The sequence below is a fragment of the Narcine bancroftii genome, chromosome 7 (assembly GCF_036971445.1).
Source record: "Narcine bancroftii isolate sNarBan1 chromosome 7, sNarBan1.hap1, whole genome shotgun sequence".
Taxonomy (NCBI): Eukaryota; Metazoa; Chordata; class Chondrichthyes; order Torpediniformes; family Narcinidae; genus Narcine; species Narcine bancroftii.
The window spans coordinates 5788353-5804804 of record NC_091475.1 but is presented as its reverse complement, the minus strand read 5'-3'; the positions used below and the strand labels follow the sequence as shown (position 1 = coordinate 5804804).

The window sequence follows — 16452 nt, the reverse complement described above, 5'->3', positions numbered from 1 at the left end:
AGCAGTGTCATCAAGTTTGCAGACGACACAACAGTCGTTGGCCTCATCAGCAACACAGATGAGTCGCACTGCAGGGAAGAGGCTGAAAATCTTGTGATGTGGTGTGAGTCTCAACGTGGACAAGACGAAGGAGATGATTGTGGACTTCAGCAGGACCAGGAAGGACCACCCTCCACTCTACATAGTGGACAGAGTACAGATCACCAATCTCCTGGAGTTCAGTTAACTAGTGACCTATCATGAACACACATCTCCTCACTTTTCAGGAAGGCACAACAGCGACTGCACTTTCTGAGAAGTATGAAGTGGGCAAGGCTACTTACTGGCCACCATTATGTCAACCTTCTGCAGGAGCATCGAGAGCTTCCTGGCCAGCTGCATCACAGTGCGGTACAATTTCTGCAGTGAAATGGATCAGAGGTCAATCCACAGGACCATTAAGAGTGGCAGAGAGGATCACTGGAGTCTCCCTCCCTCAACATGATCTACTGGGATCGCTGTCTGAAGATGGAGTTCAAAATTATTGAGGACATCTTTCACCCTGCATTCTGCATCTTTCAGCTGCTCCCATTGGGGAAGAGTTGCAGGAGGATCAGAGCCAGCATCACCAGGCTGAGGAACAGCTTCTTCTCATGGGTAGTGAGATTAACGAACAACCAAAGGAACTGCTCACACTAACCATCCAAGATTCTCATAATTAAGAAACAAAATTTATTTATTTATTTGTATTGTTACGAGCCCAGAGGACTTCAAACCCCAGGAGCGATAGAATTCACCAAGACAAATGGATACTTAAACCAAAGTTGATTTTAATTATTTTTAAACATGAAAACAGAATCACACTTTAACTTATTACTATTAACTTAACTCCCTTCTAATTCTAAGCGCACATGTAAGTTCAGAAAAGTTCTTTGATTCACAGTCCAATCTCACTTCCCACTCCTCCAAGTTCACTCATTGTAGGCAATTCTTATACTGTGCACAGAATTTAACATTTATAAAGTTCACCAGGCTTTAGTGCTTGAAAGGTAAATGGTTACCGCTCAGGAAAGTTCTTGACGGTTTTCAGAGAGAGATTTGTTGTTCATTGGACACCCACAACTGATCCCTTTAGATCAGCAACTTCAGTGTCTTGCCAAAGAAACTTGCCCCATCAGGGTTTTCCAGATGATAACCTCTTTCTTTCAGGTCACCACATAGTTCCTTTTTGTTTCCCTTACTTCAAGTGAAACATTATACAGCCAGTCTTCTCCTCTTGTATGGACCACAGGGCTTTGAACAGGCTGAACTAAGCAGTCACAACCAATCTTCAAAATGGGGTTTTTCCACAAGTTTGCCAGCTTGTCCAGTTCCGGTCCCAGCTGCTGCTGCTGAACTGTAGAACTGAATTCTCTCGCTCTTTCTCAGAGAAAACCACATGACCCTCTTAGAACAGCCAACTGCACTCAGAGAGACCGCGGCTCCGGACCCGATCTTCCAAGTTCATTCATCTGCTGCTTTCCAAAACAATAATCCATTACTCCACAGCACGTCCAATTAACACCTACTTGTGAAGTCCTTCTAGGCATCCTGTCTGAACGCTGGTGTCAATTATGTCATTTCACACCAGGGATTAACCGCCTTGACCTCTACTCATATCCCCGGCGTGCTGATAAAGCCAGTGGGAAAGGGACAGCAGAAAGTCACCTGTTTCCAGTTGAAGGTAGAACACACTGATCCCCGGAGATGAGTGTGTTCAGTGGAAAAGCAATTAGTGTCCCAGTTAAAAAGGCACAAAGGGCTTCCTATGCCAGGACACTGCACAGCCAATTAACTGGGATGCCAGTGGCAAAGGAACTACAGAGTATCTATGCACTCAATCACCAGATTCATCCTGAAAAGTGGGGGGGGTTAAAACAATTGGTTAAGAGAAACAAATGAATGAAAACTAGGTTAACAGAATAATATGTACAAGCTGTGAATATTAATAGAAAAAAAAACCCTGCATTCAGATTAAACTGCAGGTTATGTGAACAGTGTACCCATTAATATAAAGTTTGCATGTTGAACGTGAAAATATGCTGAGGAAATTTTTGAAGGAAAAGTAGAAGGTCCAATGGAAAGGAAGTCAAACCAGAGCATCCATGTCATAGAAGATGACGGAGAGTTTGAGGGCAGAGAAATATTGGAGCCATACATCTGCGTGGGCAGATATTCAGATCTGGCAGTGAAATCCACACTGACATTCATTGATGGAAGAGTGATCAGCCATCAATCTTAAACTAAAGCTGAATTCGGCAGCACAAGGTAGTTTTATGCTATCCCATTCAGCAGATTATTCCAATGGATCGTCCTTGAAAATCTGAATGAAGATAGACATCTGAGTGAAAGTGCCTCAAAATATTTGAAGGAGGTCAAATTCCATGTCTTGCACTGACCTAAATCAGATTTGTGCACATCAAGAAAATAAATTTTCTGCATGTTCAATGTCATCGAAATAAAATGACCTTTTATTTGAGAAGTTGAGAGGAATGGCTAGCTTTGATCTGTATCAATTAAGAGTTGACAGACCTGGAAATTAGAAGATAGCTTGAGAATACAGCAATGGTACATAGAAATGAATAAATGTATTCCATTGGAAAAAAAAACATATAATTTAAGAAATAACATCGCAGTATTCGAACCAATTTGGGAACCGTACATGGAACACAACAGAGAAGTCCTACCGCGGACCTCCACCCCCTAAAATGACAGAAGGAAAAGAAGACGAAATGAACTGATCCAGTATGTAAAAGTAGATGACACAATTTTCTTGTTTATTTTCACTATGTGATGACATTTTTTAATGGGTTTAATGTATCATATAGGTTGAACGTTGAGTGGATGGGGAGGGGGGTGAAGGAGGGAGTGAAAGGAGGGGGGAATAGGTATATTCAAGAGGGAAATGTTTATGTGTATTTTGGTCAGTATGGTTCATAGTGTGAAAAATAAAAAAAAATTTTAAAAATTTAACAGTTGACAGGAAGAAAGGCACCCTCTCAAAAAAAACAAGTCAAGTTTATTGTACAAGTGTTCTCCGGACCTCAGTGCAACCAGACATAACATGTGTAAAGACAAATAATACGTATGTAGGCCAAATATTATATCTATAAAAATAAATATTGCTTTGTACAAATGAGACTCTAAGATGGTTAATGTGAGAAATTCCTTTGGTCGTTCAGCATTCTCACGGCCTGTGGGAAGAAGCTGTTCCTCAGCCTCGTGGTGCTGGCTCTGATCCTCCTCTATCTCTTCCCTGAAGAGAGCAGCTCAAAGATGCTGTATGTAGGATGGAAGGGGTCCTCAATGATTTTGCATGCCCTCTTCAGACAGCGATCCAGGTAGATCACATCAATGAGGGGATGGAACTCCAGTAATCTTCTCTACCACTCTTATGCTCCTGTGGATTGACTATAATCCATTTCTCTGCAGCAACCATACCACACAGTGATGCAGCCAGCCAGGACGCTCTCGATCGAGGTCCTATAGAAGGTTGACATAATAGTGGCTGGTAGCCTTACCCGCTTCATTCTTCTCAGGAAGTGCAGTTGCTGTTGTGCCTTCCTGACAAGTGAGGAGATTTTGAGTGTCCATGATAAATCACTAGTTAAGTGAACTTGGTGTTCTCCACTCTCTCTATGACAATGTTGTTGATGTGTAGTGGAGGATGGTCGTTCCTGGTCCTCCTGAAGTCCACAATCATCTCCTTTGTCTCATCCACATTGAGACTCTCTTACCATTTCATGAGATTTTCCACTTCTTCTCTACAGAAACATGCTTAATCCAAACACATTTGAAGATTTGAATAGAACAGTCCAGTGAACTCCATGTAACGCCATTGACCGACCTTCCATGTACAGTACTCATCAGGTTGTAGAGAAAGTTTGGAAAGAAACACCATGGAATAGAACAGAAATGGGTTAAAGGTAAAAGTCACTAAACTGGGTTCAGAGAGAGAGGAAAATCTAATGAATGGCCAAGCATATGCCTGGACTTAAAGAGGAGATCAGAAGCAAGTAGATGAGTAAAGAGAGGACAGGTCCATCAGGGACCAAAAGGGTAGACTTTATGGAGCCAGGGGATATCTGTGGAGTCCTGAATGAAGGACAGGGAGGGTGGAGAGTTAGGGGAGGTGTACAATGTTAGTTTGGAACATGCGTGATTAGGAAAAATGTCTGAGATACTCAGGCACAACAAGATGGACAAATGTCCAAAGTCTGATGAAATCTACCTAAAGTGCAAAGGAGGAGATTGCTGGGGGTCTTCTAGAGGATTTTGCATCATCTTCAAGTACAGGTGAGGTCCTGGAATACTGGAGGGTAAACATATTTACAAAGGCCAGCTGGAATAAGCCAGGGAACCACTGTTCAGTGAGCCTGATGGCAGTAGCAAAAAAAACAATTGGAAAAAACAATTGGGGATAGGATTTATGATAACTTTGAAAAGCAGGTCCTGATTAGAGGGTACCAGCATTGTTTAGTGCAGGGGAAATCATGCGTCACAAATCTTATTGAGGTTTTCTGAGCACATTATTAATAAAGTTAGCAAGGCAGTCGGCAGAGTACACATGGAATTTAAGAAGGCTTTTTGACAAATTAGGACACATAGGAGACAAGGTGTTCTTGGCAAACTGGATCCAAAATTGACTTGGTGATGGGTGGCAGAGGTTAGTAGTGGTGGAGTAGAAATCTGTAGCCCAGTGGTGTCCTGTGGGACCTTTGTTGGTTGTCACTTATATCGATGAATTGCATGAGAATATCTGTGGTCTCACACGCAGGTTTACTGATGATTGGTGAAGTTGCAGATGGGTGGGGGGGGGGGGGGGGTTTGCAGAGACATGTATCAGTGGAAAGTTGGATGAAGCAGTTGCAGATGAATTCAATCCAGACAAGTGTGAAGTTATGCATTTCGCATGACCTCGTACTGGCCAGGCCAGGCAGCAGATGGCAAGCACCTTCCAAGCAGAGAAACTCTGGGTGTGTTTATAGCTTCCTGAAAATAGTGCCAAGGCTCATAAAGAAGCTTCTTACTTCACTTGCCTTCATAGGTATTGTATGTAGTACAAGAGTTGGGACATCATGTTTTAGATGTACATGACATTGGTTCAGCCAATCTTGGAGTATTGTGTTCATTTCTAGTCACCACACGATCAATGTGGTAAGGCGAGAAAGCGTACAGAAGAAATTCACCAGGATATTGCCTGGAACGGAAGGCTTCCAAAGAGAGTTTCGATCAGCTAAGATTGTTCTCAGTGGATGCTGAGGGGTGACCTTATACAAATTTATAAAATTATGAGGGACATTGATAGAGCAAATAGTCACAGTCTTTTTTCAAGTCTAGGGAATGCAAACACCAGAAGATGTGGTTTAAATAAGCTTAAGCAGAGGAGGAGATTGCAGGGGTTAAAAAGCACCTACGATGTTTTTTCCAATAGTTTATTTGCTACTGACATCAGGCTCACTGGACAGTAATTTCCTGGCTTTCAAAAATACTGTCTCTTTACCCCAGATATTCAAGTACCTTACCTATGGTTAAAATAGATGCTACAACCTCTGTAAGAGCCCCAGCAATCTCCTCCTTAGCTTAAGTGGGTTAAAAAGCTTCTTCATGACCCTATCCACATGTATCAGCATCTTCAGAATGCTATTAATTTGCACCCAAAGTTTTGCCACATATCACTGCTTTACGGTGAGAGAGGAAATATTCAAAATAAACTGGAGAGCTAGGTTTTCCAACGGAGAAGGTGAAAGGTGTATGGATCAAACGACAAGAGGAGGTGGGTGAAGCAGGTACAATTGCTTGTTTACAAGCCATTTGGTAGGTACATGGAGAGCAACGGAATAGTGGGATATGATTCAAATGCAAGGAAATGGGATTAGCATAAAGGAGACATCTCGGTCAGCATGGACCGTGGCACCAAAGGGCCCATTTCATGCTATACGACAATGACTTGAATCCTGCAAACACAAGGGAACAATGCTCAAGCTCATGCCAGGAAAAAACATTCTAACTGTGCCGGAGGGAAAGTTTTCAGCAAACGTCATGCCAGAAGCAGGGACTGGAATGTGAAACTTGATATTGATAGCAGGTGATATCAGACGGAACAGGCTGCAGGATCAACCTTATGGTGTTTAACAGACAGTAGATGAGACATACAGAGCACACAAAAGAACAAAGGTAAGGCAGATGATCTCCACCAAAATGGGGAACAAGATCCACAATCTCCATCTCCGCAAGACAATGGGAGAAAACTAAAAGAATGGGCTCAACTTCAATGGGCTCAAATAAGGCGAGAGAATACTTGGCCTTCAGAACAACCTACATCCCATATGGCATTCAGCCAAGCCAGAGAACATCACAGTTAGCACTCGGGTGAATGCACAGAAGTACAGGATCAATTGCGAAGCCAATCTTATACATGCATTTTTTTTCAACCCCTCTCTTGTCGGAACATATAACAAACCGAAGGGAATTAATGAAATTAAGTGCCAAATACCTGTGGTCACAATACCATGAAGCAAGTTTTAACAAATTTAAGGAAGCAAAATTATCCTGTTAACAGAAAAACAAAGACACAATCTACTATCAAGTAGACAGGGTGGTTAAGAAGACACTTGGCAGGCTTGACATTGGATGGGGTATTGAGAACAAAAATAACCATCGCCTTCCCAAGATCGTGTTATATGGCGAGCTCTCCACTGGCCACCGTAACAGAGGTGCACCAAAGAAGAGGTACAAGGACTGCCTAAAGAAATCTCTTGGTGCCTGCCACATTGACCACCGCCAGTGGGCTGATATCGCCTCAAACCGTGCATCTTGGCGCCTCACAGTTCGGCGGGCAGCAACCTCCTTTGAAGAAGACCGCAGAGCCCACCTCACTGACAAAAGGCAAAGGAGGAAAAACCCAACACCCAACCCCAACCAACCAATTTTGCCCTGCAACCGCTGCAATCGTGTCTGCCTGTAACACATCGGACTTGTCAGCCACAAACGAGCCTGCAGCTGACGTGGACATTTACCCCCTCCATAAATCTTCGTCCGCGAAGCCAAGCCAAAGAAAGATAAGAAGAGGTCATGTTGCAATGATACAAAACTTTGGTGAGGCTACACTTGAAATTCTGATCACCCCACTACAAGAAGTTATTGGGGGGGGGGGGTTGGACAAACGTGTGTCATTTTTGTCTGAAGCATCAGAGGCTGAGGGGAGACCCGATAAAAGAGTTATAAAATTATGAAAGGCATCGATAGGGTGGACAGTCGGTACATTTTCCTCCCAGGGTAAAACATCACCCACTAGAGAACATGCGCTTAAGGTGGGGACGTTGAAAGGAAATGTGCTGGGAATTTTGTTTTTACACAGAGCGGTGGATGACAGAACAGACTGCCGAGGCTTCTAGATGGGCACATGGATATAAAGGGAATGGAGGAATAGCTATGAACATGGAAGCAGCAGTTTTGGTTTGATTTATAGGTCAGGTACAGCAAGGGCACATGGCCCAAAGAGTACACCCTGTTCCCGTGCTGAATTATGTTCTATCTATTGATGACTATGGAACAGCCTTAGTACAAGGTCGATAGCATCTGTAACTAAATCACTCGCGTTTGTAGAAAGAAATGTCATTGTAGAGAACAGAAAACTTTCAGAGCCACGGAATCAGAGTTAAACAGCATGGGAGAGAAGCCCCACAACCCAACTTGCCCAATGTTGACCCCATGATGTCTACACTGTGTTTGGCCTCGAAACCCTTCTTATCCATGCATTTGTCCAAATGACTTTCAAATGTCATAATTGTCCCATTTCCTCTAGCAACTCCTTCCATGTGTCTGCCACACTCTGCGGGGAAAATATTGCCCCTGAGGGCCCTTGTAAATCTCTCCCCTCTCATTTTAACAAATGTCCTCTGGTTCTAGACTGCTCTCTCCTGTGGAAACGACAGGGGCTATTCATCGTGCATACGACCACTCAGGACTTTCTACATCTCTGCAAAGTCACTTTACAGCCTCCTATGCTCGAGGCTACTGGCATTTTACACGCAGTTCTCTTTAAAAGCATCAAAGTGAGAATAGCTCTTTAAAAAAAAACAAGTCGTGAAATGTAAAGTTTCAGTCCACAACACCCTAAGCACTTTTCTCAGCATTCACAATGACAAGAAGTCTACAAATAATTCCAAGATACAGCAGTGATTGAATAAAACCACCGTACAGAATTAGAAACTAAATTTATATCTTTCATTCTGTTTTACTATAAGCTTCACATAAATTAAAAAAAAATCATCTTCCATGAATGCAAAGAAAGTTAACTGAGCTAAGCCATCAGCCAATGGCCTCATTCTATTGAGCCTATTGGAGCATCGAGTGGATGCCATAGAAATGGGCCACTCAGCCTTGTCTGTGTTGTTTGGGAGAGTCTAGAGACAATGTTCAGCCAAGGTCCTTTACTGAGCACTGGGTTAAAAAATTAGCTATCACTCAAGAGGTCGCACTCAAAAAACTTGAGGGTCTGAAGATAGATAAATCCCCTGGTTCTGATGTAATGTATCCCAGGTACTGAACGAAAGGGCAGAAGTTATAGTTGAGGCTTTGGTGATGATTTACCAAAATTCTCTGGATTCTGGGCAGATCCTGGTAGATAGAGGGGAGCAGGTGAATGTTGTTTACCTGGATTTTCAGAAGGAGTTTGACAAGGATGTATGGAATTAGGGGTGATGTATTAGCATCAATAGCGCATTGGTTAACCAAAAGAAAGCAGAGAGTTGGGGTGCAGGGGTTGGCAATCCTTAGGGGCCCACAACTGTTCACTGTATACATAAATGATCTGGAAGCGTGTAGTGTATCTAAGTTTGCTGAAGACACTAAATAGAGTGGAAAGGCAAATTGTGCAAAAGATACCGAGCCTGCAGAGAGATTTAGATGGGTTAAGTGAATGGGCAAGAGACTGGCAGCTGGAGTACAAATGTGGGCAAATGTGAGGTTGTCCACTTTGGAAGGAAGAATAGAAGATCAGAATATTATTTAAATGGCAAGCGATGGCAGCGTGCTGACGTGCAGAAGGGAGTGACTCGCAAAAGATTGGTTTTTGGGGTAGCAGGCTATTGAGAAGGCAAATGGAATGTTGGGCTTCATGGCGAGAGGGGATTGAATTTAGGAGCAGGGAGGTTATGGTGCAACTGGTGAGGCCGCATCTGCAGAACTGCATGCAGTGCTGGTCCCCCTTACTTAAGGAAGGATAGACTGGCTTTGGAGGCGTTACAGAAGAGGTTCACCAGGTCGATTCCAGGGATGGAGGGGTTGGCTTATGAGGAGAGATTGAATCATCTGGGACTGCACTTGCTGGAATTTAGAAGAATGAGAGGGGGTCTTATAGCAACATTATGAAAGGCATTAATAAGATTGAGGTAGGTAAGTTGTTTCCATTGGTAGGGCAGATCAGAAGTGGGGAGATCAGAACTAGGGGGACATAGCCTCAAGATTTGGGGTAGTAAATTCAGGACAGAGATAAAGAGGAACTGCTTTTCCCAGAAGGTGGTGAATCTGTGGAATTTGCTGCCTATTTAAGGAGGTGACTTCAGTGAATCTATTGAAGACAAAGTTGGATAGATTTTTACATAGTAGGGAAATTAAGGGATATGGGGAAAAGGCAGGTAGGTGGAGATGAGTCAATCATCTGATCAGCCATGATCTCATTTAATGGTGGAGTAGGATCAACAGGCCTGAAGGCCGACACCTGCTCCTATTCCACATGTTCTTAAAAAAATTCATACTCTCTGCAGGTTGGTTGTTGAGCAAGGTTGATGTATTCTATGCAAAATCAATGCAAATTAAAGGATTGTACAACAACAATCTCTATTATATATTTTAGCTTTTAGACTTTCCCTTGTCTTTCAAGATCATGGCCATAATCCCAGAATTTCTATTCTAAGGATTTAAAGAAATAATATTTACCGCAATTCTCACCGATTAAGGATTTGATCCTGTTAATTTGATGAGAGTTCTGATATTAATTCAAAATTACATAACCGTGCATCTTGGTGCCTCACAGTTCGGCGGGCAGCAACCTCCTTTGAAGAAGACCGCACAGCCCACCTCACTGACAAAAGACAAAGGAGGAACAACCCAACACCGAACCCCAACCCACCAATTTTCCCTTGCGACCGCTGCAACCGTGTCTGCCTGTCCTGCATCGGACTTGTCAGCCACAAACGAGCCTGCAGCTGACGTGGACATTTACCCCCTCCATAAATCTTCGTCCACGAAGCCAAGCCAAAGAGAAGAAAAAAAGAACATAACAAAATATAACATAACAAAAATCTGCTAAAACAAGACTTACATTTTCTTCTGCTGAGTTGTTAATACCGTCAATGGAAATTCTTTGAGCACCTAGAGTGAAATAATTTTTCAAATATTTGGAGGCTTTGAAATTATTAGCCCATATGAATATACTACTACATAACTCTGGAATTGGTTCAGGAAAGAAGAACGTTATCAAAAGCAAGCAATGAAGATTTTTCTCCAAAATGGATGGTAATGCTACACAGAGTCTTTTAATACATCATCTGAACAGAGACTCCGTTTCTGTACAAAGTGAAGGGAGGAAAGTTTAGGGAAGACAACTTTTTTTTTTAAAAAACATGGAGAATTTTGGGTGCCTGGAATGCCTTCCCATGAGTGGTGGTGGAGGCTGAAACATTACGGGCATTTAAGAGACTCTTCAACGTGAATGAAAGAAAAATAGAGGGTTACGAGGGAGGAAATGTTAAGTTTTCTTTAGTAGGAATATTTAGGTCGGCACAACGTCAAGAACTAAAGGGCCTGAATTGTGCTGTAATGTTCTGTGTTCTAATTCATAGAACAATATACCACACAAGGGGGCTACCTGGTCCATTTGTGTTTGTACTGTTTGTTCTTTCCACTTGATACATTCCCTTGGTCCATTTGACAGCACAGAAACAGACCTTCATCCCACACCTCCGTGCTGACCAAGTTACCACATTTTGTAGTTGGCCCAGCCACTGCGGTTTCCTTCGGCAGCTCACTCTATTTGTGCGCCACCCTGTGGTCCCTCCAGTCTCTTTTAAATCTTCCCCCTCACCTTAAACATTTTTCCTCCAGTTTTAAACTTCCCTGCACTGGGGAAAAGGATATATTATCCATGCGCCTCATAATTTGATAAACCTTTATAATGTCCCCCTCAGGAGAAGACCTGATCTATCAGGTTTCTCGTTACAAGCCCATCCCTCCAGCTCCTAGTAACGTCCTTGTGATCCTTTTCTGCATCTTTCACAGGTCAATGACACACTTTCTTCTGCAGAGTGACCAGAACTATTCACAATACTCCAAGTCTTGTCAACTGCCGCATGGTATCCTAACTCCTGCACTCTTTGACCTGACTGATGAATGAAGGCAAGTGAGCCAAGCATCTCCTTCACCACTCTGTCTAACCGTGTTGTCACTTTCACAAAACTATATATCCTTAATCTCTCTATTTTACCAAAAGGATCATCCACTCAATTCATTCTTGTTTATTTTATCAAAACTATTTACAATTCTGAACACCTCTGGCAGATCTCCATTTAACCTCTCTGCTCTGAGAAGAACAATCCCAGCTCCTCCATTCCTCATCCCTTGTACTATTTTAGTAAATCTCATCTTTAACTTTGTTATTGCCTCAGTTAGGACCTTGTGCTTCCAAACGTCGGAGACAGGATTTATCAAGGTGGTTGTTATTGCATTTTCAACCCTTTTGCGAAAATGAGGAAACCATCATGGAGTTTACAGAGATCCCAAGCTGCAGAATCAAACCAATGAGAGCGGGAAAAAAAGCTCTTAATAGGTCTTTTTTTCAAAAAGGAGCTCTTTCTCTGGAGAGGTGGCCCATCCATCAACACTTTGGTGAAAATATTTTTGACTTTTACAGGTTTCACTGTTAAAGCAATTTAAAGCAAGAAATTGACCAATAAATGTACATACCTTCTCGTGTGGAGTTGTTTTCTGTTGATGTTGCATTTGCAATTATGATGGACTCTAGACTGGAAAATATTTAACAGCTTGAACATGTGCCTCGGGAAAGATCAAGCTGTGCAATGGATTTTGACAAAAGCAAAAGCGATTTCACGTTTACTATAGATAGTGACAATTGCAAATTTATGCTGGAATACTTCTTTAAGTTACAAGGGGATACATTTGCCTGATTGTTCAGGACCCCTTGGACTCCCCTCACGAAGGTTGGTTCATTGACTTCCTTGGGACCAATACTGGGGAGTATCGTGGGCTGGCTAATACTAAAGGGGCTGTTTAAGATTTGCGACAGAAAGAAAACTTCTAATGCACAGATTTTTTTTTTTAAGTGAAGCCCCACATTTCTACAAACATATTTGCATATTCTAAGCAACAGAATGAAATGTGGACTTACGTGCACACGTCCTCATGGCTTGAACTTGCAAAAAAGAGAATATGTGGTTAATTCTTCTGTGATGACTGATCCTTAACTTGAAGGATAGAATTTAGCGCGCTGCCAACAATGGAAAATGTATTTTATAGAAATCAACTTACCTACTCACATTTTCCATCTGTAGGGATACTTTCTAGGGAGGAAATAAAGTTCTCAGTGGGGAATGAGAGGAAAAACAAAACAAATCATAAATCACTGAACCATTCTCAATAAATGGTCATTGTGTTTCAACAAATGAAAAAACTAAAATTTAAACCCAATTTTCCAATTGGAAAATTCAAATCAATAAACTTGTAGCCTAAAAGTATATAGACACAATATATAATTTTCCCTTTGCATTCCTCAGAAAGATACATTGATTGAACAGGAAGTAATAATGGGATCCGATAAGGTAGGCAATGCTGCGGAGACATCCAAGGAAAAGGTTTGGCGCCTCACAGTTCGGTGGGCATCAACCTCCTTTGAAGAAGACCGCACAGCCCACCTCACTGACAAAAGACAAAGGAGGAAAAACCCAACACCCAACCCCAACCAACCAATTTTCCCTTGCAACCACGTCTGCCTGTCCTGCATCGGACTTGTCAGCCACAAACGAGCCTGCAGCTGACGTGGACATTACCCCTCCATAAATCTTCGTCCGCGAAGCCAAGCCAAAGAAAGAAAAAAAGAAAATTTAATTCTGTTAACGTACCTTAACTTCAACAGCTAAACACATTCTGACACACCGTAATTCCCTAAACTTTCATACTTCAATTTTAGTCCATTCTCTCTCCAAAATCGTCTTTCTGCACACAAACCTGATTAGTAGCTGGCAGCAGGTTTTCACCGTCATGGGTCATTCCAACCCACCGATGCCTACTTCCTATTGGAAGTCACTTGGCCATGATTAGTAGGTTTCTTTGCTGGCCTTGGACTAGTACAATTGTTCTGGGTAAGAAAGCCCAAACAATACTGACCTATTACAGCGAAAGATGTGAATTAAATATCTAAATAGTGAACAAATCTTAACTTAGTCAAACTCATTTTATATTCACTGCTGGCTGCCATTTTTCAAGTCAATTCACGTTTATTTGAGGTTCATAGTATAAACCTTTCAGTGTACAGTGAAAAACAAGATAGCATTTCTCCGAACCATGGAGCTGGTTATTTACATGGACAAATTACATCAGAAACTATTTTATAAATAACATACCATTTATAAATATCATATTACGGATGTTAGCCCTGTGTCCCCAGAGTTCAGAAGCCTCAAGGCTTGTGGGTAAAAGCTGTCTTGTTATCTGGTCATGAGGGCCCGAATACTTCGGTACTTCTTCCTGGTTGACAGGAGGGAGAACAGATTGAAGGAGGGGTGTGTGGGGTCCTTCATGATATTCGTGGCTTTCCGCAAACAACAGCCGTTATAAGTATCCATCATGGCAGGGAAAGAGACCCCAATAATCCTCTCAGCAGCCTTTACTATACGCTGCAGGGACTTGCGTTCTGGAATGGTGCAGTTCCTGAACCAGCCAGTGATGCAATTACATAGGGTGCTCTCAATGCATCCCCTGTAGAATGTAATGAGGGTGGATGGTGGAAGCTGGACTTCCCTTAACCTCTGCAAGAAGTAAAGGCATTATTGGGCCTTCTTGGCAATGGATCTGGTGTTGGGGGGGGCCAGGAAAGATTTTTCGCCAGGTGCTTGCCAAGAAATTTGGTGTTCTTGACTACCTCGATGATGGTCAGTGGAGAGTGATCCTGGGTTCTCCTGAAGTCAACCTACATCTCTTTTGTCTTGTTGATGTTCAGGTGTAGGTTGTTTCTCTGCACCAGGCTGTTAGTGATTGTACCTCCTCTCTGTAAGCTGACTCATCATTCTTGCTGATTAGCCCCATCACGGTCGTGTCATCAGGGTAAACTTGATGTGATTCAAACTGTATCTCGCTGCACAGTCGTGGGTCAGCAGGGTAAACAGCAGTGGGTTGAGAACCCAACCCTGGGGGGGCCCCATGCTCACTGTGATGGTGTTGGACATGTTGTTTCCAATCCGGACTGACTGAGGTCTTCCAGTCAAGATCCAGTTACAGAGGAAGGTGCTGAGGCCCAGCAGATTCAGCTTCCTAATCAGGTGCTGCAGTACGATTGTGTTGAACGCGGAGCTGAAGTCTATGAACAGCATTCAAATATACAAGTCTTTATTTTCCAGATGGGTGAGGGCTAGGTGGAGCGTGGTGGCAATGGCGTCATCTGTAGATCGGTTGGGATGGTACGCAAACTGAGTCTTGATATGCTCCATGACTAGCCTCTCGAAACATTCATGACGGTGGACATGAGTGCAACAGGGTGGTAGTCATTGAGACAGGATACAGGGCTTCTTTGGCACAGGGATGATGGTGGCTACCTTGAACCACATTGATACGACAGCGCAGTGAAGATGTCTGTGAGGACATCAGCTAATTGGTCCCCACATCCTCTGAGCACCCTGCCAGTGATGTTATCTGGTCCCGCAGCATTACAAGGGTTGACCTTGAGCAGCATCCTTCTCACTTCAGCCCCCGTGAGACGCAGTGCCTGTTCAAGGTGTGGACTTCCTCGCCACCACGTCATTTTTCACCTCGAACCGTGCATAGAGGTCATACAAAGCATCCAGGAGGGAGGCATTCCAACACAGGCAGGTGGTGTGGCTTTGTGATTGGTGATGGCACAGATGCCTTCCCACATGCACCATGTGTTGCCGCTGTCCCATAAGAGACTCTGAATCTTCTGGACATGAGCCCTCTTTGCCTCTCTGATGGCCTTGGAAAGCTTGGTTCTTGTGTTGGCCAAGACTGCTTGAAGGGGGTCGCGGTTCTTCAACAGCACCCGCATTTCTGCAGCCAACCATGGCTTCAGGTTGGGACAAGTAGTGATGGCTTTGGGCACAATTACATCATTGGGGAACTTGCTAATATAGCTGATCGCTGAACTCCTCTAACTTGATGCAATCCCCATCCGTTGCACACTGGATACTTCCTCAAGAAAGAAAACCAACAGTATTCAAGGTCAAGTTCATTTTCAGATATGTTCCTGATGTAATTTCAAAAAAAGGTTTGCTTAGATTTGCTACCTTCTGCATTCTTGTGCACTCGAATTACCAAAGAAGTCATGACGAAACCAGTCACTACACTTTGCACAGTGCATCTGTAGAGGTTTGGTAGAGCTTTTGAGAACTTGTCCAATCTCCTCAGACTTCTTAAAACGTAGAGGAATGGCATGGCTCTTCTTCAATCACCTCGACGTTCTGGTTGCAGGAGATGTCCTCTGATTTATGGACTCCCAGGAACTTGAAAGTGCTGACTCTGTCCACTTCAGTCCCAGCAATGCAGACATTTGAGTGGGACCTTGACCTCTCCTTCCTAAAATTCACCACGGCCTTCTTGGTCTTGTTGGTGTTGAGAGCAAGATGTTTGTTCTAGCACAGTGGGTTCTCAACCGTTTCCTTTCCATTCACATCCCCCTTGAGGTAATCCCTCTGCCATCAGTGCTCTGTGATTAGTATGGGATGGCTTAAGGTGGGATGTGAGTGGGAAGGGAAGGTTGAGAATCACTGCTCTAGACCCAATTGATTCGGAAATATTTTGCTTGAGAAAAGTGGTCATTGGCCCATTTCCCTTGGAGTTCTGAAACCGTGGACATAACGCGTCAATGAGGGACGATTAAACAGTGATTTTCAATTTTTTTCTTCCCACTCACATCCCACATTAAGCCATCCCTTATTAATCACAGAGCACTGATAGCGTAGGGATTACTTAAATTGGGATGTGATTGGGAAAAAAAGGTTGAGAACCATTGGTCTAGCATCACCCAACCAAATTCCTGATCTCCACCCTGTGCTCTGACTTGTCATTTCTCATTACTTAGCCAACGATGGTGGTGGTGTCAGTGAATTTAAAGCTTGTGTTAAAGCCAAAATTGGCAGTTGTAAGGGGGGATGGGGAGTAGGAATGGGGATTAAACACACAGCCTTG

The 16452-nt window shown here is 43.1% G+C and overlaps 1 protein-coding gene across 4 annotated transcripts in view; it reads right to left on the bottom strand.

Moving 5' to 3' along the window:
- Window positions 1–16452, bottom strand: part of impg2a (interphotoreceptor matrix proteoglycan 2a) — a 73168-nt gene that overhangs the window by 40038 nt on the left and 16678 nt on the right. For all 4 annotated transcript variants that reach the window (XR_011341544.1, XM_069888630.1, XM_069888632.1 and 1 more), the window contains exons 6-9: window positions 12568–12599; window positions 12428–12451; window positions 11986–12044; window positions 10346–10395 (exon numbers count right to left, since the gene is read on the bottom strand). Coding sequence is in view for 3 of the 4 variants with exons in the window: in XM_069888630.1 (XP_069744731.1) it covers window positions 10346–10395; window positions 11986–12044; window positions 12428–12451; window positions 12568–12599 (165 nt within the window). In the remaining variant the exon portion in view is untranslated. The remainder of the gene's footprint in view (window positions 1–10345; window positions 10396–11985; window positions 12045–12427; window positions 12452–12567; window positions 12600–16452) is intronic.